General features: G+C 40.1%; 1 protein-coding gene across 4 annotated transcripts; it reads left to right on the top strand.

The window, feature by feature from the left end:
* Positions 1 to 1,013: 1,013 nt before the first annotated feature.
* On the top strand, positions 1,014 to 22,340 carry ocrl (OCRL inositol polyphosphate-5-phosphatase). 4 transcript variants are annotated; one of them, XM_042418130.1, is made up of 24 exons: positions 1,014 to 1,639; positions 2,875 to 2,954; positions 6,953 to 7,044; positions 7,465 to 7,503; positions 7,887 to 8,000; positions 9,793 to 9,987; positions 10,081 to 10,330; positions 10,420 to 10,590; positions 10,679 to 10,780; positions 10,892 to 11,006; positions 11,137 to 11,253; positions 11,576 to 11,757; positions 12,269 to 12,380; positions 12,906 to 13,015; positions 13,212 to 13,347; positions 13,530 to 13,640; positions 13,765 to 13,930; positions 14,541 to 14,776; positions 15,485 to 15,508; positions 17,786 to 17,905; positions 18,424 to 18,508; positions 18,860 to 18,987; positions 19,127 to 19,238; positions 20,353 to 22,340. In XM_042418130.1, exons 1-24 carry the CDS (start codon positions 1,598 to 1,600, stop codon positions 20,475 to 20,477), a joined length of 2,964 nt encoding a protein of 987 aa, XP_042274064.1. In that variant the 5' UTR covers positions 1,014 to 1,597; the 3' UTR covers positions 20,478 to 22,340. The 4 variants fall into 4 exon arrangements, with proteins under 4 accessions (XP_042274064.1, XP_042274063.1, XP_042274066.1 ...); XM_042418129.1 differs by having other exon boundaries at positions 1,015 to 1,639; positions 10,417 to 10,590; XM_042418132.1 differs by lacking the exon at positions 15,485 to 15,508 and having other exon boundaries at positions 1,015 to 1,639.
* The last annotated feature ends 64 nt before the right edge of the window (positions 22,341 to 22,404 follow it).

Raw genomic sequence — 22,404 nt, 5'->3', positions numbered from 1 at the left:
ATATAAATATAAAGATTGTATTGTGGAGATAATTTTTCTCTATTTACAGGGATTGCTCTGTTTAATGTTTTACAAATTGTACTTTAAGGATCAACTGTCCTTGTGGAGCAGCTCAGTTATAAATGTGAAACTCAGACATTCAGATTGTGGATATTATTAGGCAGCTTCCAACAGTGAGCAGGATGTTCCTAAAGAAACAGAGAGTGAACATAGGCAGAAAAATAAAGTTTAAAAAAAATCTAGCATTTCAAGAGAAAATAGATTTTTTATATAATATATAATCTATGCAAGTAGGTTGATCCATGGAAGGAACCACAATGAAACATACAAATAGATTAAAGCTGCTACTTTTTCTCTAATATTTGATTTTTGGTGAAATATGTTCCCCTTCTCCTTTCCACAAAGCTAGGTAGTAAAAAATAGGCAATAAATGCAAAGTGCAAAGCAATAATTGCCTTTGAAGTTCTTCTCTACAAATTACACAGAGTGCTGTCTCTGTGTTATGGGTGTATAAATAGGTAGAGGTCTGTCTGCAGTGAGGCGATGAGTGAAGTTTTAGCTCAGTAGTCAGCACAGTCGTCTAAGATCTGGGAGACTACAGTTTGAAACCCAGTGTGGGGACCTCCTTCGTAAGGTAATTTATTCATGAACACTTATTGTAACACTTTAATTTCCTCTTTCCACTTTTATTCAAATACAAATACAAATACAAATATTTGTACTTTTGCTGCCTCAACAAATACAGATACAAATACTGGGCTCTCTGCAGATCCCTACTACACACTGCTTTTTGTAAGATGTCAAAATCCAATAAAGGTTGGAAACCACTGGTTTAATCTTTAACAACGTGTTGTATTTTAAAAGCTTGTTATATTATCCATTGTGTCAAATCTTCATCTGAAAAATAACTCTAAAAGTACCTCAAAACTATACTTAAGTACAATTCTTGAGTAAATGTACTCAGTTACTTTCTACCACTAAAAATAATAATGAATTTCTCTCATGTATGTTACAGTGTTTTCTGCAGCTGGACCCTCCGGACCAGCAGGTGGCCCTCAGCAGCGGATACTTCTCACCAACCACCGCTAAAAATCAAGATGATGAGACCGAATCGACGAACAAGCAGGCGGGGAGAGGCACGGGAGAGGGCAGGCAGTCCAGCTCACATAGCAAACTCTCTCAACCATATCCTGTGGAGTTAAATCGACCACAAACAGCCAGATATGTAGTCCGACCAAGCCTGCCTGTTTCCTGACAGCGAGCGGGACAGAAAAAAAGCCGGAAATCTCCCTGTTTTTTCTGGCAGAATGGCGCAAACTAGCCGGGATACTTCGACTTGTCGGCTCTGTTGAATATTTGTGACCCCATCCAGCAACAGCAACAGCAGCAGCAGCAGCAACAACAGCTGGCTAACAAGCTATCAAGCGATTAGCATTAGCGATCCAACGGCTGGACTGGACAGCTGTCATCCCGGAAGGCCGCCGCCACGCCGGGCCGGGATTTAACTTTCCCCCATCCTGACATCCGGACGGAACCAGCACCAAAAAAAAAGTCTCCTCCTTCATGATAAACTGCTGTTTATTGCTAATCGGTAAGAATGGATTCTTCTGTTGGGATATGCGACGAGGAGTGCTTGGCAATATCCTTTTAAAAAAAACAAAAAACAGACAACACAATCGTTTTTGTGTTTTTCAGATTGCTTTAGCGTGTTGGCTAACGTTAGCTTGTTAGTGATACTGAATGATTTCTCAGGTAACGTCAGCAATTTAGCTAATATGACGAAATTAAACGTCAACTGTGTTTTAGTGGCTATCAGTTTTTCTCATGTGAGTTTATTAATCTGGTTCTTTTATAGCTACAGTTTGACTACAAAACCAGTCTCATCTAATTAAACCAATTTGTTCTTGATTACAATTAATGTAACCAAGATTTAGTGTAAAGGAAAATTAATTAAGTCCGTTTTAAAATAACAGTCAGGAGCCCAAATAAATAATGAAATAGTTTTTTCTTGCCATAATCATTCCTCCTCTTCATAGAGACCGTAGTTACCCTTCACACTACACTTATAATGTAAGTGATGGGGGCCAAAATCCACAGTCGTCCTTCTGTGCAAAAATACAGTAGGATCCAAAAAAGTCTGAGACTACTCTCCCATTGGAAAGGGGTCCCAGACTTTTGGACCCTATTGTATATTAAAAAGTTTATCTGAAACAAATATTAAGCTTCAGCCATCCAAATGAGTTAAATCAAGCCGTATCTTTCAACAGCAGGAAAACAGTCCGAGCAAACACAAAGAGGGAATTAGATGCTAAAAAGATATCCACTTGATATGACTAACTCACACTGCTGAAGCCTCATATAAGCTTCAGATAAACTTTTAAATGCATTTTTTTTGCACAAAATGACTGTGTGTGTGGACACGCTCTGGATTTTATCCCCCATGGCTTACGTTGAAAGCACATTTGAAGAGCAAAAGGAATAATTACAGCAAGGAAAATCTCTTTAACTTCTCATTTTTGGCACCTGACTGTTGTTTTAAGACATATGTGAAAAATTGTGAACCCATCCTTTAAGTTACACTGACTGTCACTAGCTAACCCACTTACCCACTGCTTTCTTTCTTCTTTCACTGCCTTATGGCTTGTCATTTATCACATTAAGTTGCCTCCTAATTTTCAATTAGCATGGCTTCTTCTAACAGTTCGCCACTTCTGAATATCTTCAGACTAACCACACTAATACTACTTACTACAAGCCTAAACATAAATGACAGTGACGCTGCGGTTAATTAATTAAAATAACAACTCAGTGCTTGTGATGTCCAAGCGCCTTTCTCATCCTCAGTCACAATAATTCCTTGATCGTGTTGCTCACACTGTGAGAGTTCAGGAGCTGAGGTCTGGCCAGAAGGAGCCCAGACTACTGTCACTAATTGAGCGCAGTGGAGAGTTTATGTAAGTATCGGAGAACATGGTGACTGACAACTCATCATCTTCTTTTGTTAGGCTTTAAGTAAATGTAGTGGGGAAGGAACAGGTTATTCTTGTGTGTTTGTCGCAGCAGTGCACACCTTCAATTTTTAGATCTGCAGCATCCTCTTCGCTCAGCTTCTGCTTTATGTGGAAGAAATTCAAGTAGTTGACAGCTGTTTCTGTACTTGTAGATAGATACTTGCTGATACTTTCTCTTCTGGGCAGATATCTTTATTTGGAAACTGTTTTATCTTTGCTGATGTCTTTTATTGACATGCACTGAATAGCTGTGTAGCTGCTTTTGAAGCCAGATGGAAATTTTGCTTTCAACATGCAAATAACCTTTATATCAAGGTGGAACAAAAAAAAAAAACAATCCATTCTGTCAGAAAAGGCTGTACCATGACGCTGAGTATGTAGGATGTACAGTTTGATTAATATATGTTAGAGTTGGTTGTCTTGTCCTATTTAATTAAAGGGAGCAAGCAGCAAAACTTATTTTAGCCAACTAAAAAAAAAGGCCTGTCTAAAAAAAATCAATATCAGTTTAAGTGTATGCTATATTTAGAAAATTTTCCCCGCTTTACCTCGCCGTTAGACAGTCCTTTCCCTCAACTAGGTCTAATAGAGTGCGCGGCATGCATAGCAATACAGAAGTTCTACAGAGGAAATGTAGTGTCAAAGGAAAGGGTTGTCTGACGGCAAGGTATAATATAAATATAAATATATAGTGTACACCTGGACTGATAATGATTTAGTTTATAGGTGGGTCTTTTTTTTTGGTGGCTAAAATATGTTTTGCTGCTGCCCCGTCCACAGCAGCACATTACTTAGCTTCTATGCCGGTCCTCCTGCCTGCTTTTCCAAACTGGGGGCGTGCTGACCCCCATTTACTGTGGGTAATACACTGACTATGTAAAAGTACCTCATATAACCCCACTTGAAACTATCCAGTTTAATGGATTATATGGCGAATAACAAAAGATACAGTATATTGTTGGAGGGACGTTGTGTGGTTGTACTATGAGAAAACTGCCAAAACTGCAATTTTAAGCTTTTTTCAAGTGAAATGGTATTTTTGTTTTTGTCTGTCGTGTAGAATACCAGGCTGAACAAATATAGTTTCATAAAACAGTGTGCTAGCAGCAATGAAAAACTTTTAAAAAAGTTTTGAGAAGTTACTTAAAAGATGTCACTGATTACATGTTATAGTCACAAAAATTAGAAGTAAAACTGGTGTCATGTGACCCAACTAAAATAACTTGGTTGCTGCAGATATCAGCAAGTCTTGGACTCCTTCCTCAGAGGCCACAAGGTCAGTAACAGTTGTGTGTTTCCCAGGAAGCTGTAGTGATTCAGTTCAGTGTTACATCAGCAGGACTAACTCCTCCATTCATGGAGATTTTAACTCTGGTCCACCAGCTGATGGGACGGGCTCCCTAAACACTGCACTGCCCTGTCGTCCAATCAGATTTGCTCTCAGCAGGGATTTATCTGAGAGTCACGTGCAAAACCTGATGTCCTCTTGGCAGCTCCGGCATGTGTTTTGTGAAAGGGCATGCTGTGGGTGTGGTTAAACCATCCATGTTGTTGGTGTTTGTAGCAGGTTGTGGCATGCAGTAGTGTGAGGGAGAAAAGCAATTAGTCCAACCAGCAGTCAGCTCACTACCCATTATCCAGAATTCCTCCACTTAGTCCTGGACTGTAATGAGATTCACATGGGAACACAAGCTCCATGCTCCGTTAACTGTGTTAAAACCGTACACACTCAACTCAGGAGACGTTCTGACAGGGAAAAATGGTGAAATTGTTATGGATGCCAGGTGCTGTCAGGGTTTTAAGTCGGGCTCAGACTACAGGAGTTTTTTGGCTGGTTTATCCCTGAGTCACCCCTCCTGACAATTGAGTAGAAATCTGTTCTGGGACTTTGGTCGGTAATGGATGTTCAGCCCAGATTATCTGGTGATATGAAGAGTTAACAGATACAATCTTAAACCTCCAGAACTGCTGGCAGACTCATCACAGCTGCCCTGATCATTTCAAACATGTTTGATATTTAGGATTTAAAATCTGGATGATTACATCACTACTTTCTGGGCAGGACCACAATAGCCAATGAGAGAGAGCTGACACTGTTGACAAGCAACAGTAAACATTTTAGCCCTTGAGGCTAACGTTAGCTAGCATACTTCTGTTGACAGATATTAAAACCGGCAGTAAAAATCTCACCTCCAGTTCTCGCTGAAGAACAGACAACCCGCGTTGACCGCGTCTCTCCGACCATTGCTTCATCCAGACTCGTTCAGCCTTCTGCTTTTGTTTTTTTCTCACTGCAAAGCATTTTGTTTACATCTGCTTCCCCATGAGATCATGTGAGGAGGTGCATTGCTCCCCCCTGGCACGATAATATAATATAAAAGATAATATTCTGTAGTGTGTGATGTGCCATTATTTTTAAATCTTGTAGTTTGTGCATGTTTGATAGTAGAGAGAAGAATATCTGTGAAGTTCCTCCTTCTCTGTGTGTGATGCAACCAGATTTTAAAACTGCTGTAGTCTGAGTCCAGCTTTAGTTTTAGATGTACAGATATTGTATCATACACATGTACGTCTGTAACAGTAACATCTGCTGAAAGTGTTTGGCACTGACTGGTCTTGATGGAGTTGTAAGGTGCTCAAGATGTTGGTACAGGGTGAACAAAAACCATGAAAGGCATTATAATACAACATCTCTGCAGTAGATACCAATGTGATGGAGTCTGATAGTGTTTGGTTTTTGTTTAAACTCTCTGAAATCTTTCTTCATTTTTGAGGCTTTGTGATGTTAAGCAAAGATCCTGTAAAGTGTCGTTCATGCGTGTCAGTGGCGGTGTACCACAGCACGTTCTTGTAACCACATGCTGTCTTTAAGGTTGCATGGAGTTATGGTTATTGAGACATTTCTTCTTGTCAGTTACATACTTTTGCAGTTTTTGCAATTCATGCAGTGTCTCTTTGTAAATCATAGTTTTAAAGGCAGCAGCAAGAGTGAGTTCCTGTAAGTTGAATATCGATCAGCAGCTATGATAGAAGTATGAAAATTACTATTCCTACGTTATATTTGAAAGCAACACGAGGCAACTTGCAGATGTACAAAGACAACAGTAATAGAAACTAGAGAATAAACATAAACAACGCTCTGAGAGTCTCAACTGAAACCAAACATCATGAGCTTCACCACACTGGTATGAAACTGAGGGCTGTTAAACTGTGATGCGTTTCTATTATTTGGTCCACCGGTTCTCCGTGGTCGGTTGTCACATTGCTTACGACATCATAGGGGTCCTTTGCTGATTCTGGGAAACTGTGAGTCTCTGACACATTTAGTCCTGCAGTGCTGAATCATTTTCCTCTCGTCAACAGTAATCAGACTTAATGTGAAGTGGAAGGGAAACGTGGGCAGTGCCCAGCTTGCTGCTTTGACCCTTGCTGTTACTCAGCCTTTGTTAGAGAGAAATATGACCCCACCTACATAAACCCACATCACATTTGAACATATCGACTATTTAATGACTCAAAGCTTAGCTCCTCTGTTTGTGCACCAGACTGCTACAGTGAACTTTCGTCGACAGAACTAAAGAACGAATGCTTTTATTTTAAATTTTGTGAAATTATTTGCTTATTCAACTAAAGCAGCTGGACGGCAAATTAGTGCATGTGCATGTCAGTTCACAATTTAATCACCAAATAATTAATGTAATCCTAATAGCATGTTTGCCAATACTGCATCTCAAAATGTTCAGTTATTCTAATAATTTCATGCTGAATGCTGTGCATGAAACGATATTTTAATTGCAAGATAATGGCTGTTATGAGAAACAGAAATCGCTGCAGCTGCTTTGAATATGCTTTATGTTTTAGACCATTGTTTGATCATCTTAAATCATATTAAAGCGTCACAGAGCTGATGTTAAATGTGAGTCTGTGATGTTCTCATTCAGATTGGGTGTCTTGGCGACCCCTGACGCTGTCGTGTCTCGTCCAGTGGCTCAACTGTCTATTCCCATCAATGGTAAATTTGAACTTATAAGAGGTATGTGACTTTTTTTTTGTCCTCAATATGAATGTTGTAGTGGTTTCTGGTAATGCGAGGCTAATATTACATTAAACGATTGGGGTATTTTATGTAGCCGACCGCTACAATCTCTCTCACTTGTATCTTCCTCTAAGATGTTTGTGATTCTTGTCAAACAGACGCAGCATGTTTGTAAAGTTGTCGCCCCAGTGACGCCTCTCACATTCTTTAGGAGACGTAGTGTTAGTATTAGTTAGTGTTTACTCAGGGTCACTACACTGTGGTGTGAAAGCACAGGGAGCATATTCTTTGCACTTTAAAGACAACAATTTAAAAATCAACATAAGGCAACTACTACCCGTTGAAATAGTTTATGACCACTGATTTACTCTCACAACTGACCTTTGAACTCTGAAGCTCTTTTCTCTTTCATTTCAGAGGCAGAAGAAGCGCTTCTTATCGACTTCTCTGCAGATTGTAAGTATTTTTAACCTCTTACCAGGTTAAATTAATTTATCTTTCTGTCTCTTGTTTTCAAATAGAGATAATACATAAAAACTCAGCTATTTAAAGCAAGACTGGCCTATATTGTGGGAATTATGGTATTTATTGCAACACAGCCCCTATTTGACCAAACTACATTTTTAGAGCATGCTTTCAGCCAAGCGTTTACGTCTTTATTTAGTAGCAGACACTGGTCATGAGTTGCCGAGGCTCTCTGAAAGAATGCTGAATTGGTTCACTGGTAAATCACTATGCTTTGTTTCCTAGACAGTCTGCATTTCTAATTTGTTTGCATAGTCTAAAAGTGTGTGTGTGTGTGTGTGTGTGTGCGTGTGTGTTATGTGTCCCTCCTGTAGCCTGTGTCAGGATACGAATCAAAGGAGAAAAAGCCCCAGAGCTGCTGTTGGAACTCCAGGATGATGAACGGACCCAGACTTTCCTCACCCAGGTGAAGAGCGCTCAGCAGCAAGGTAAGACTCGGCTGTCTGTCAGGAGTCTCGAGAGCAATCGGACAATGAATTATTTAATCACTCATCTAACATTTATTTACCAAGGGCGGGTTACACCGCTCGCAGGTTTCCTGTGTGTTCTCGCCTCCCACACACACACACAGACACACATACACACACACACTGGTGGAAGGATTCATTTGGCTGCCATTTTTTGAAATCAGATCCACCTTTTAAATGTGCCAACCCACCAGTAGGAATGCAACCAACATCATTATGCTTTCACTCTTATATTTAAGCCGTGTAACTGATGCTGTTAAACCGATTTACTCACAGTGACAGCAAAGTCTCAAGTCATTTGAGGAATGTAATATGTTGGGCAAGAGCGATTTATTGTATGAATGATCTACCTGCTCCTTTTTGTTGAGTATATTTGATTTATTTCTGTATCCAAAGCAGTTTTCAATCAGAACTTTGAAAGCAGTAGCATAGAAAAATTTGCCGTTGAAGCAGGTTGGAATATATGATTTGCATTTCAAACTCCCCTTATGGGTGATATATTAAACACTGGAGGAGAGTGGTGTGACCGGTTTTCATTTTGTTTTACGGACTAACATTGCTCGTGCTCAAACTGGTCTTCATCTCGCTGTATGTATGTGCTCAGAACTGAAAACAGAATCTATATTTTTACACCTCTGCACAACCGTCTGCTTCATCCCGACTGTAGGCATTTCTGAATTGATGTCACACTGTATGATGTTTCTGTTTTAGCCGAACAGTGGGAGGATTGTGTTTAAAAGGCAACCCCGAGGGACTTCAGTGACCTAATCCAGACACATGACTTTACAATGGAGCTGTGCTGCAGCCAGCGTGTCTTTATCTGTGCTCCTGTCCCTTTTGTATACTTTGACGCTGCACAGACTATTTAGCTACAGCCAACCTATTACATCATAACAAAAGCAAATATTTTGCATTTGAAGTAACACAGGCTTGTGCTTTGTAAAATAGGAACCACGTCAAATTAAAGGCAGGTGATGAGGCGGTTCTGTAGCTGTCCTGGATCCTTTGATTGGTCATTTCACCAGCCAAAAGGGAAGCATCGTGCAGCGCACATGCAGTTGTGATTGACAGGTGTCCTCTAGAGTCCTTAAAGCTCGCAAAACACAATAAGCTGTGCAGAGATCTTGAAATATAGGAAGTCAGCGTTCAGGTGGACACGTGGTGGGTAAAGGTCGCTGTGATTATCTGTATTTATAGAGTAAGTAGATAAAGGATACAGATTGTGCCCAGTTAGATATTTGAAGTTTGTGTAAACTATAGTATTGAGTCCATGTGTTGGTTACCGCTTCACTAACCAACAGCGTGTAAGAATATCTAAAAAAAAGATTTGAATATGGAGCAGTGAGTTTTAAATATTTCTGTCAAAACAACCTGTTCATCCAGTTTCACTTTACCACTATCATTTGCTTTCATTCATTAGTGATCAGTAGTACTGTAGTAGAACTGAACCCTCCTCAGTACTGTTACCAACAAGCTACTTGTTCACCACTTCCTGTAACGGCAGCACTGCTTGTCTGGGTGTTGGCTCATTTCCATGTGAGTTAATATTTACATTGATAGATGTCAGTTAAAACGGGATATAAATTTGCTTGAGTAAAGGTTTCATAACTTCATATTTGCGTTATGATGGCTTTGTTTCTCTTGAGCACTTTTCTCCCAGAAAGATGCTCCGACTTCATGTGTAAAATGTCAGGTGTGTTGAGTAAGATTGATTGTTGTGAGTCTCTCTTTAAACTATGTTTCTTTTTCCTAGTTGAATCCAAACCCACGAAACCCAAAGCGATGGAGCCCATAGCGCCAATAACCCCGAGGGGTCCGGTCCCTATCCCACCTCAAAGAGGAAACAAGACCGCTAACTCTGTGGGCTCTGGAGTCAGCACACCCAAATCTACCGGTGCACTGCCTCCCAACCTCAACAACAGCACTTCAACCAATCGGACTAATACAGGTAACGTATACATATAAACGTATCTTTTGTAGTTTCTTGCCTGAAGTTATATTTCTGTGATTGTCTGATTTTAAACTGACTTTTTTTCTGAAGATCCAGCTCAGTCACTTGCCTCAGACTTTGGCTTTGAGGACCAATTCAATCACGCTCTCAAAGTAGAGGAAAAGAAGAACCACCAGAACCGGATCGTTGCCTCCAGGGAACCTCCTCCTGTTCCCCCTCTACCTCCTCGCAAAGCCTCCTATACTCCAACCAACCCTCTGCCTCCTCCACCGGTCCCTAAAGAGAGAGCTGTCTCCTTACAGGCCAAAGACAACGCCTTCATCTCCAGCACCAAAACAGAGTGAGTTAAGTTGTCATTACAGCATGTCATTACTGGAAAGGCGTGAAAGATGCTAACTGGATTGACGCTGCTTGTTGTTATTCCAGTAGTTTTAGATCAGGGTATGATCGTGTGGATAGGCCACCGTCTTGGTGCGACAGTCCCTCCACAAACACCATGAGGCAGGCCATGTTCTCCAGCCAGGCAGGTCAAAGAGAATACCTCATCAAACACCGCCTGGGTAAGAAGGAGAACGAGTATGTGGACATCCAGACCTTCAGGTGAGAGGAGCTTTATCCAGAAATGCTGCAGGTTGTGGCTCCTGCTGCCACTGATCTACACTGTGCATGATTATGTTTGTTTCTGCAGGTTTTTCACCGGCACGTGGAACGTGAATGGCCAGTCTCCAGACTCCTCCCTCGAGCCGTGGCTCTGCTGTGACGCAGAAGCTCCTGATCTTTACGCTCTGGGGTGAGTGTGAATTCATCATACAGTACTTTACAGATCATAAACCTGTTCTTGTTTTCTGCTCTTTCCTGGAGAAAAAAAAACCTGATTTATTAACCTGGTTTATTTCTCTAGTTTTCAAGAATTGGACCTGAGCACCGAGGCTTTCTTCTACATGGACTCGTCCAAGGAGCAGCTCTGGGTAGAAGCTACGGAGAGGAGCTTACACCCAAAAGCCAAGTATAAGAGGGTAAGTAGAGGGAGAAACCTTCCCTAACGAGGACTGAATCAATATTTTGTAGGATTATTGACCCCTGTCATGTATGTTAGTGAGACAGAACACACTGCTGCTACAGATACTTTCTTTTTTACGTCTACAGGTTCGGATCATACGGCTGGTCGGGATGATGCTGGTGGTCTTTGTCAAAAAGACACACAAGAATCATATAAAAGAAGTGGCTGCGGAGCACGTGGGGACCGGAATCATGGGAAAAATGGTTAGTTCAAGCTAAACTCATACTGCCTCAAAATACAGAGCGTTAAAAATGTGAATCCATGTTAGAAAATTATGAAAAATTGCTGCATCTGCAACTGAATCCAGATGCAAAAACAAATCTTCTCCCTTGCAGTCTTATTTCTTATATAATTTAACCCTTTGCAAGATCATGTGAGCCAACATGCTAACAGGACCAGAATAATGTTCTTAAGTCTACAGAACTTGGATTCTGTTTGATTTACTCAAGTTTTAAATACATTATCTGCAGTTTGCATCGACATTATTCCTGCATGAAAATAAGGGCCTGTTAATTTTTTTTCCAGGGGAACAAAGGAGGTGTGGCAGTGAGGTTTGTTTTCCACAACACTAGCTTCTGCATAGTCAACTCGCATCTAGCAGCACACGTGGAGGACTTTGAGCGCCGCAACCAGGACTATAAAGACATATGTGCCCGCATGACCTTCCACTTACTGGAACATCCGCCTCTCAGTATCGTCAAGCATGAGTGAGTTCCTCCGTCTTTGACATCCAGAGTTATGTTTACATTTTTATTCTTATGTTTTTTTCGCATTTCTAGCATTCTGCAGTATTAATACATTCATTCTGCAACAAATTTACATCCCTCCTGTTGTCCTTGGGTCAAATTTGACCGGTTTTCTAATGTTTTTATATCATAAATATGGATTTCTGTCATCTAATTGCCTGAAAATCACATGGATGGTTCCATACCACACACTTTGCAAGTAAAAGTAATGATCACTACATTCAGTGAATTTTGGGTGTTTAATTTAAAATTTATAGCATCTGTGGACTTTTGTCCTCCTGAGGCAAAATTGACCCGGGAGGACAAAAGTTGCATGGTTGATGGGAAGACAACAGGAGGGTTAACCAAGCAAAGACTTTTTTGCTTCGCTAGCATATCGAATCTCATGATCTCTATAATCATATTCACCTCAAAGCTATTGCTATATTTCTGTTACTTGAGGCTATCTCTGTTTCCGTTTTGTGTGTTTCAGTGTGGTCATCTGGCTCGGGGATTTAAACTATCGTCTGTTCATGTACGATGCTGCTGATGTCAAACAGCTCATTTCTCAGAATGAGCTGAAGAAGCTTCAGGAGGTTGATCAGGTGAGAGACTCAGTGTTTTCTCTGTTGGTTGTGTGCTAATAGCCAGCAGCTGAAAGAGATACCAAAATTTTTTAAAAATGCCTCTATTGTACCATGACTTACTATAATAAGCTATCCCTTCACCTCTGAAGCAGTTTCTGTAATATTTCTTGGATAAATGTCCATGTATGGAGCCATTTTTAGATAATATTTTGCTTATTGAATAACTCCAGTGTTGCTGCTCAGTAGCTTTCAGTAAAATATACGTGTTTGAATGAGTAAGTTGTGGTCGTGTTGAGCAACTCCTCTGATGAGAACTTATGTAACCGTATGACAGTAAATAGAAGTATGGAAGGGAAGCGGTTTTGCGAACACCACTGTTACAAAGATTGTTTAGGATTGCAACATTTTAAGCTGTGGAGTGTTTGTAATCTGTCATGATCTTCTCTTTAACTCTGTTTATTGTGACAATAATTATGGATTCTCTTCTGTTACTTTCACCAAATTATATTTAAACATATAAACCACTTTTTTTTTTATGTGCAGCTGAACATTCAGAGACAGACCAAAAGAGCCTTCACTGACTTCATGGAGGGAGATATTAACTTCATTCCTACGTACAAGTATGACCCCAAGACAGACCGATGGGACTCAAGGTAGGAACACGTCCCTGTTTTTCTTTGAACTGGATTACACAGACTTTTTCCTGGATTTACTTGACCACAGTTTCAGTTTTCCTGATTAGATTTTGCTAGTAAGGCATCCATTCCCAGCTTTATCGTTAGACTAATACAGCGTCAGCAGTTCTGTATGTGTGACCCCCGACTTTACATCTGTGTCTGTTTCCTTCAGTGGGAAGTGCCGTGTCCCGGCTTGGTGTGACAGAATCCTGTGGAGGGGCAACAATGTTAAGCAGCTCAAGTACCGGAGTCACATGGAGCTGCAAACAAGCGACCACAAACCTGTCAGCTCCCTCTTCAGTATAGGGGTAAGAAGCAATAAATACCTTCCACTGACCTGCAAGGTTCTGCTGAATATTTCATGTATTTGTAACAATATGATTGAGATTTAAATAATAACTTTATAAAATCATTGATAATAATAAAATACAGTATATTGACATGTTTATGAAGTGTATGAGTTTTGTGTGTGTGTGTGTTTGTGTAAAAGGTGAAGGTGGTGAATGAGCAGCGCCACAAAAAGGTGTTTGAGGAGATTGTTCGGGCGATGGACAGAATGGAGAACGACTTCCTTCCATCTGTATCTCTGAGCAGGAGAGAGGTAAGAATCAAATACTCACATACACGTGCTCTCGTAAAACCGAGTGTCCTTTCATCTATTCATTGACGGGATCGAGTTACTTGGATTCTGTGATAAACGTTTCCTCTTTTTCTCTGTCCTGCAGTTTACATTTGAGAAGGTGAAATTCCGGCAGCTTCTGAGGGAGCGCTTCCTAATAACAAACGACGGGCAGGTCCCCTGTCACTTCGCCTTCATCCCCAAACTCAATGACTCGCAGTATTGTAAGCCTTGGCTGCGTGCCGAGCCAAGCGATGGATTCTTAGAGCCCAGTAAGTCCTTTTTATCATCATAATTCCCCTTTCTTTGTCGGTTGTCCTTTGGCGTGTTTCCTCAGATTTATGATCTGTAATTATGTAATACTGTAATTACTGTCAAAAGGGAGACTACAGATTTAGTTGCATCTCTTCAGGATAATATTATATTGTTACAGGTCCAAGCTTCACTACATTAATAATGTAATTTTTAAATATTTCACCCTTATTTAACTGTTGCATGTTAAACAGCAAAAAAAAAACCCCATATATAGTATATTTATTTACAGTGAAGAGGAGTAACAAGCATGTCATCCTTCATGCTGTCAACCGTTTTTACTCCCATTTGTGAATGTATAACGTGGCAATTATCGCTCCAACCAAACAATAGATAACTGATAACAGAACATTTCCTCATAAGATGAAGAGATGTTCATCTAATCTGCAATAAAATGACACTAGCTGCAGTTACATGCACACAGTTTTTTCATTCTGATTGAAATCATTCCAACTGAAATGGTCACTTGAGGCCTTTTTATTCTGATTATTAGTGGAATATTAAAGTCCAAGTAAATGCAGCTAATGGTCTCACCAGAGGAGTGAAACTCTGCCTCATTTCCCCGAACAGACGAGACCCTGGAGATCTATCTGGAGGTGTACGTCAGCAAAGACTCCGTCACGCTGCTGAACTCTGGAGAGGACTCCATAGAGGACATTCTGGTGCTCCATCTGGACCGTGGCAAAGACTACTTCATTACCATCTCCGGCAACTACCTACCCAGCTGCTTTGGCACCTCGCTGGAGGCTCTGTGCCGCATGAAGAAGCCCATCAGAGAGATCCCCATCACCAAACTCATTGACCTGGTGAGGGGCCAAAGCTTTTCCACTGGCACGCAAGTGAAATCCAATCAGGCTAGTTAAAGGGGATAGGATTAGCGAACAAAGACATATTTTCCTCAGATTAGCAGAAACCCTAATTGTGAAACATAAACCTTTCTCTACATCGAGCAGCCTAGATCGCCGGTCCTCGCTCTGTAGCTCTTCACCTGAAACCTGAGCGGGGACGCGTGAGAGCTTGTTCACTCCCTCAGGGTAAAGTTGGTCACAGAGAGAGCCTATTTTTGGAGAGCCTACAATGTCTCAACATGTGTATTTCTGGCCCGAGAGGGGCCATGGGAACGAGGAAGTGGCAAAAACATGGGAAGGGAGCTCCTGAAGAAGAGGGAGAACTGACTCAAGTTAGGCCCTGCTCACTTTAGTCTGTTTCATATAAATAATCTCAACATTTACACCTCTGTCTGTTCCCATGTTGCTAATTTTGATCTGAAGTAGTGCTACTATCATTCAGTACTCCTTTTATTTCTACTCGAGCTGTTCCGTTTTCCTACTGGCTTGGTGTTTTTTGGATGAAATGATTTTAAGACCACTTAATAATCAGTCTTTTCTGTTTCTGTGATTATGCATAGTACTATCTTCTTTCTTTCTTTCTTTTGTTTCCCTTCATCGCCTCTCCTTGCCTTGATCATTCCTTTCCAACTCTTCACTGTGGTTGTGGGCTGACTTCTTGCTCAGGGAGAGGACAGCTTCATGGAGAAGGTAAAATATTAACACTGATAATGATCAGCTATCGGGGGAAAAAACAAGGTCTATATCACCGTAGTAACAAGGCTTCTCTCGTAACGCTTTACTGACCTTCCTCAATACTCATGTCTGAAACTGGGCCAAGTATTATTAGAATCATGTCAGGAAGTGATATCAACAAAAGCTCTAATATAGACCGTTCATGTGTAACTTAAACCTTTTTTATGCATAAAATGGTCGGACTGCTAACTTTCAAATAGAGCATTAACACATTAATTAATTCAATTTATTAAAGGGTTTTCTGCTTTTCTCTTTTTTTATATTGCTGTAAATTTTATAGGAGTTGAAACAATTAGTCAATTAATTGAACATTTGATCAACAGAAAATTAATCTGCAACCGTTTTGATAACTGATGAATGATTTAAGTCATTTTTCATGAAAAAAATTATAAAACATTCACTGGTTCCAGTTTCTCAAATATGAATCCTCATATTTCTTGTTTTTCTTTTTTCTTCTATGACAATTGTTGTTTGAACAAAACGGAACAGAAACAAAGAAGTCGGATTTGGCTTTGGGAACTTGTACTTATCCTCTGACATTTTATAGATGGAACAATTAATCATTAAATGTAAAGAACAGTTAGTTGCAGCTCTAATATTCAATATCTTTTGGGCTGTCGGTTGAAAAAGAAAAAAAAAGCAATTTGAAGACGTCACCTTGGGCTTTGACAAACTGATGGGCATTTTCTACGATTTGCTTATTTATCGTCTAAACAGTTAATTAATAAATCGAAAAAATAAACCAGAAATTAATCGATTAATGAAAATAATTGTCAGTTGCAACCCTTCTTTCAAAATAACTTAGTGAATCAATTATTTAATTTAGTTGTTTGACACAAAAGTTTCTGGCAGCTGTTTTGATAATCGATTAATTGTTTAATCATTTAGTCATTTTAAGGCACAAACGCCAAACATTCCCTAGTTTTCTTCGTCATATGTGATTGTAAACTTTATTAGAAAAAAGACACAATTTGAAGACATCAGCTTAGCTTTTATGATATTATAACACGTATTTTTCTCTGTATTCTGACATTTTGTTGACCAAACGTCAAACTAGTTAGCAGATGAAGTGATGATGAAAATAATCGTTAGTTGCAGCCCTGATTCACTCGCTGTACTCCACACTGACACGTCACTGCTGTTTACGCCGTCGGCTGCTAAAACACGGCGCCACCAGCTAATCTAAAAAGTGAACCGGAGCACACTCGCTCTACATTTCAGAAAGCTGACAAGGGCAGTGATTGGTAACCCGCAGGCAATCGCAGACCAGACCACGCCAGCTTTGTTATAATCTGTGTGCATGAATCAGTCACCCATTAAATCTCCCACAGCCCATTGAGTGCAGGGTACACCAGTCCAGTGAAACTTAGCAACACACACACACACACACACACACACACTAAATCTCATTTCACAGCAGGTCACCCTCACTGCACTGCCCCTTCATACACATGATTAAAGCTAATGAGAAGAAGTATTAGAGTCTGTTCGGCTGAGCTCATATTAAGCCTAATGACAAGTCCCCTCTTCCATTTCATAGCTCGCTACTGATCAGTGAATATGAATAGCTGCATCAGTAAACAGAGAGCCACTTAGAATATAAATTAGGCTCTGTGTTTTTACACTGTTGCAGTTCAGTACATATTATGTTAAAGCTTTCTTGGTCTTTGAATCGCCTCTGGAAGATTTAAACACACTGTAAATATCCTTAACGATCACATCAGACGCTTTGGGTGTCTGTTAAAACATTTTACAGAATATCACATTAGCTCTGCATGTCGGCCCCTGTTAAAAGGCTCGCTCCAGTCCCCCCCCACCCCCACCCCTCCCCTCCCTCCCTGCCTTGATGTGCAGAGCCTCGCAGCTGCGGTTATTTTCGGACGTCTCTTGTGAGTCTCGGGGATCCATTTGCAGAGACAAAAAGAATGTGATATCCCGCTCTTAGTAAAATGGCTCTCCTTCAAGTCTCCAGACCCCAGATATAATCTTGACCTCGCTGCCGCCCCCACTCCATCACTAATTGATCAGATGTGTCATGTGCAGTCATTCTAGTAGTCTCTGTTACACTTTTACAAGAGTAGTATGAATCATATGGGGATAATCTCATGAATTCAGATCGTTTTTATTTCCTTTTTCATGTATGAGCACTTATTCCTGTGAGGAATGACAAGGGAGATATTGATGTTATTCCAGGAAATGATCTAACATAGTGGCTGTTTTATTTTCCATCAGGAAAAGTCCAAAGTGAGCTTCCTGATGGTGGAGGGGGCAAGTACCGAGGACAAACCTCTTAAGATCCCCAAAGAGGTTTGGGTTCTGGTCAACCACCTCTTCACCAAGTCCTGTGATCAGGTGAGAAGAAAAGAAAAGTTATTAATGATGTAGAAGCAACAAAAGTAAGGAGTAATACTTACAAATGCTCAGAAAAAGTTGTGTAGTATAATTTCATAGAGCAGAATGATACTAACAGAACTAAATGTTTCAATATTTTTCGAACACGTACCACCATGTATGATATGATGATGATTTGAAAATGTCTCTTGGAGTATTTAAAGGATATTTACGCACAAGAAGAGTTTGGTCATCATATTGTCCGATATCTGGATCATTTAAGTGTAATTTACCCTTTAAGACTAAAAGACGACACCAGAGTTACATCAAGATAGAATAATAATCCTGATCATTTATAGACTAACCAATTCATTGATTAATTTACAGGAATAATGTAGAGATTCATTGATAATGAAATAAAATAATCGTTAGTTGCATAACACCCATAACATCCATTTGATATTTATTGGTCGTATGTGATGCGTCTTCTCATGTTGTACAGTTTTAATGTCCCGTATTTGTCTCTGTGCGTCTCTCAGGAGGACTTGTTTCAAACTCCGGGCTTACAAGAGGAGCTGCAGAGTATCATCGACTGTCTGGACACGAGCATCCCGGACTCCATCCGTATCCTCTTTTATGTTGCCAGTTTCACAGCTTCACAAAGACCTGCAGTCCCATCGAGCTGCCTCCAAACAGCAGATAAAATAACAGACATGAGCAGCATTAAGACGCACATCTACTTATTAACTTAATTAATACATGAATTCTCATGTGACCTTGTGGTGATATGAGGTCAGAGTGAGCTTCGTAGCTACAGAGGACATGTTGTCAGATAATAACAACACATGTCACTAGATATGTAGAAACTTCATAGTCCATCCTGATCACACTTGTTTATATGCTGAACAGTACAGATCCAGTAAACAGGCACGTTGCTCCTCGTACTTTCTTGTTCTTCCCTGACTGATCATGTAGCTGGTTGCAACCACTCGGTAGCTGAGGCTCTGTTGATCTTCTTGGAGGCCTTGCCGGAGCCCGTCGTGTGTTACGAACTCTACCAACGGTGCCTGGACTGCGCTCATGACAGTCGCCTCTGCAAACAGGTGGAGTGATCACGCTTGACGTATTTTGTCTCTGTTAGCACTGCATCCAACTGTGTTTTTTTTAGTTCAGCAGGATTCTTTGTGATATCTACAGTGATTCATATGACTGATCTTTTGTCTGCCTTTTGACGATCAACAGTTGATCTCCCAGCTGCCCCGGGCTCACCGCAACGTGTTCCGCTACTTAATGGCCTTCCTGAAGGAACTGCTCAAACACTCACACAACAACAACCTAACAGCCACTCTCTTAGGTATGCATTACATATATTACTCCTATCTGATGATCAATATACTTCATACCTTTTTATATAACAGTTTCTCTCTAGATATGAAATGTGTTTAAAGGTCATATGAATAGAATATTTCCCTTCAAATACCAGTCGTACTTAGTTCTGACAGCACAGCTTTATGTATCCCAAAGAATAAGACCATTACAACAGATTTATTGTACAGTATCTGTTTGATGTTAATAATCAAGTTTGACAGATTCTGGTTTGTTGTAGCCACTACCAGTATTGGTTTTATGGTTTGAAGAATCTGGTAAGGGTACATCAGATTTCTTTTTTTTTTAACATAAGTAAATAACACAAAGAAACATTTTTGATAAGAATTCCTTTAATTTGTGTGTTTGTTTGTTTTTTTTAATAATATAAACAAGATAAATACTAAGCAGCACATTTTACAGTTGAAAAATAAACTTGTCAGTTCTTTCTGGTGGATAAACTCTGCAACAGTGACACTGCTTCTAAATGACCTCAAACATATCTTTGTAATTTCTCTACTGCAGTTTCTTGTTGCTATTCAGCCAACTGATAAACCAATATTGATATATCTGCAATAAGATATACTAGCGCTAATAATAACATCAGTCGCCTGTGTACAATCAGGAGGAATTGATTCTACCTGATTCTACTGATTACAATCATATAATGTGGTTACTACATGTACATGCTCTTAAATTATACTTAGCCCTGATTGTCGTCTTAATCACAGGAATAAGATGTTGTGTCATTAACGGTCTTTAGTTTTGACCACAGAGCAGTTTTGGATACTGTGATGTATTTTGGGTTGTACAGTAGTAGTTGAGGAAGAGGAGAGTGTTACTTACTGACTCTCTTGTCTTCTGCCAGTCAGGGATCTAATGTAGCATCTTTATGGTGGCCTGTCTCTTAAGTATCCTCACATATCAACAGGATTTGTCAATAGTGACATGAATATTTTAATGGCTAATGTTGTGTTGACGCTGCTGATCATAGAGAACATGTACTATCATCATCTTGTATTATATTTGATTAAACTTAGTCTTTAAATATTGTATGTCAGTCTTTATTCATCACCTCTTCCCCCGCTCTTCTTGTTTTTCAGCGACCCTCTTCGCCAGCCTCCTCATCCGACCGCCTCCCAACCTGGTGGCCAGGCAGACGTCACATGAACGGCAGAAAGCCATCGACTTCGTTCTGGGTTTCCTGATGGCGGGAGACGAGGAGTAACGGAGGTCAAGTGTCCCTCACGGCGTCAGTTGGGCACCGAGCTGACTCCCGACCCGGCTCCCTCTCCGCAAAGGAAGCGGACCTGTAGAACACTGTGTAACATGATTCACTTGCTATTTTGTCATCTATCGGAGACCAGTGCAGTTGTTTTGCACCCTTTTCTTTCACAAACTCTCATGTTAGAGATCCGCAAGACTTTTTTTTTTTTTTTTTTTGGCTTCCATTTGAACTTCAATGATTTGAAGTGTCATTGCTTCAGTTTTGTTCATAGTTTGACCGCTCGCTGGATTTGCAAGTACTCAGAGGAGGTTTGAACTGATGCCTTTGCACCTCTGCTGACCTAAAGGACCTGTGCCTCCAGACTAGAGGTTATTGTAGGTGCTCATGCCAAAATAATAGTGAGAAGTATGAACGTGAATACACTACGTATCCGTAGAGACTCAATTACACTAAAGAGAGGAAAACAAGAAGATTACAGTAAGATGCAGACTGAATAACTAATTTCAAAATGGTAAATAGTTTGAAATGAAAATCACTAAGAATGTTTAAGCTTAAGATAAATCATGACAATCGTTCATTTTGCAGCGTTTTAGCAGAGGGGGCAATAGTAAGATATCTGCTAGAGTTATTTGTCATCATTTCCATTGTATTTTAACTGTTATTTATATATATTTTTTTTCCTGTTCAACAAACTTTGCACCACCCGAACAGATTTTCTCAACTGTGGTTTATTTTCAGCTCTGCCTCGGTTTTTATCTTTTGGAAATATCACATCACTTTTTTTTTTTTTTTTTTTTTTTTTTTATCATCCTGTTATAGAAAACACTTTGTCGTTTGTTTGTTGACGTGTTTTCGTGCAACTCCAACCGTGAGCCTTACATCCAGTTTTGCCAGTTCCTCTTGAGTTACAAAACAAGCCTGTTAACACACTAACTTCCTGGTCAAGCGGAACAGAGCAAAGAGTTACGCTCTGTGGTTGTTGATGTCTTAAATGGTGTAAATAGTGGTTGTTTCCCCTGTCGGCTTTCATGGGTATTTGACTGTCAGTATGGTGGTGCAAATCTGTGATGGTGTCTACATTTTTGTTATGTTTGTCATGAAGTTGGAACTATTAACGTCTGTATTTGTTTACACGTCTCTCTCTTTCCTCATTTCTGCCACATCTTACAGCTTACAGTTCTTGCTCTTGATTCATTGCTTTAGGCCTTTTATGATGCCAAGGCACCAACACTGTGTTCCTCATGCTAACTCCAGACTAAGTGATGCAGCATTTTCTGAGTGCGAGTTCAGGAAGATTTAATGGCTCATTACTCTGCAGGACGTAGCCTGTGTCTTTGTGCACTTTCTCTAATTTGTGCCACAGAGGAACATTCTTTGTGTTGTCACTGTTGTAAAACATGTTTATGTTTATTGAAATAAGGAACTCCTATGTTGTGTATAATGAAGAGTATTTCCTCTAAACAGTTGTATCCAGAGAAATCATCATTAGCTCCCCATAACAAAAAATATTCGCAGCATTTATGATGTTCATTTCCTTTTTGCTCAGCATCTGTTGAAATGTAGTAATGCCAGAAAAAACTCAAGAGGTTTTCTTCTCTGACGCTGCAGGAACTCAAATGTTTCATCTTTGTAGACGATGTGAGCTCATGATGTAATGTGACACTGCTGACAATCATGGTATATAAAGGATAAGCCTGTAGAGCTGATGTCGCTCTATGCTTTTGTAGTTTCTTCTGCCTTATTGCCATCAAGACAATAGATGCTTCTGTTGGCCTTCGTCTAGCCGAGCTTTGCTAGAAAGGTGTCTCGGGCCTGAAGGAAAAGTTGATTTGGGAGATTTTACAATTTATTTATTGAGAAAAACAAAACTCAGATGTCAAACCAATCAGTATAATCAGTATCATGTCCTTTGTCACTGAATCAACTG

This window comes from Thunnus maccoyii, chromosome 8 (assembly GCF_910596095.1).
Source record: "Thunnus maccoyii chromosome 8, fThuMac1.1, whole genome shotgun sequence".
Lineage (NCBI taxonomy): Eukaryota > Metazoa > Chordata > Actinopteri > Scombriformes > Scombridae > Thunnus > Thunnus maccoyii.
The sequence above is the reverse complement of the archived record's forward strand: the minus strand, read 5'-3'. Positions and strand labels throughout refer to the sequence as shown.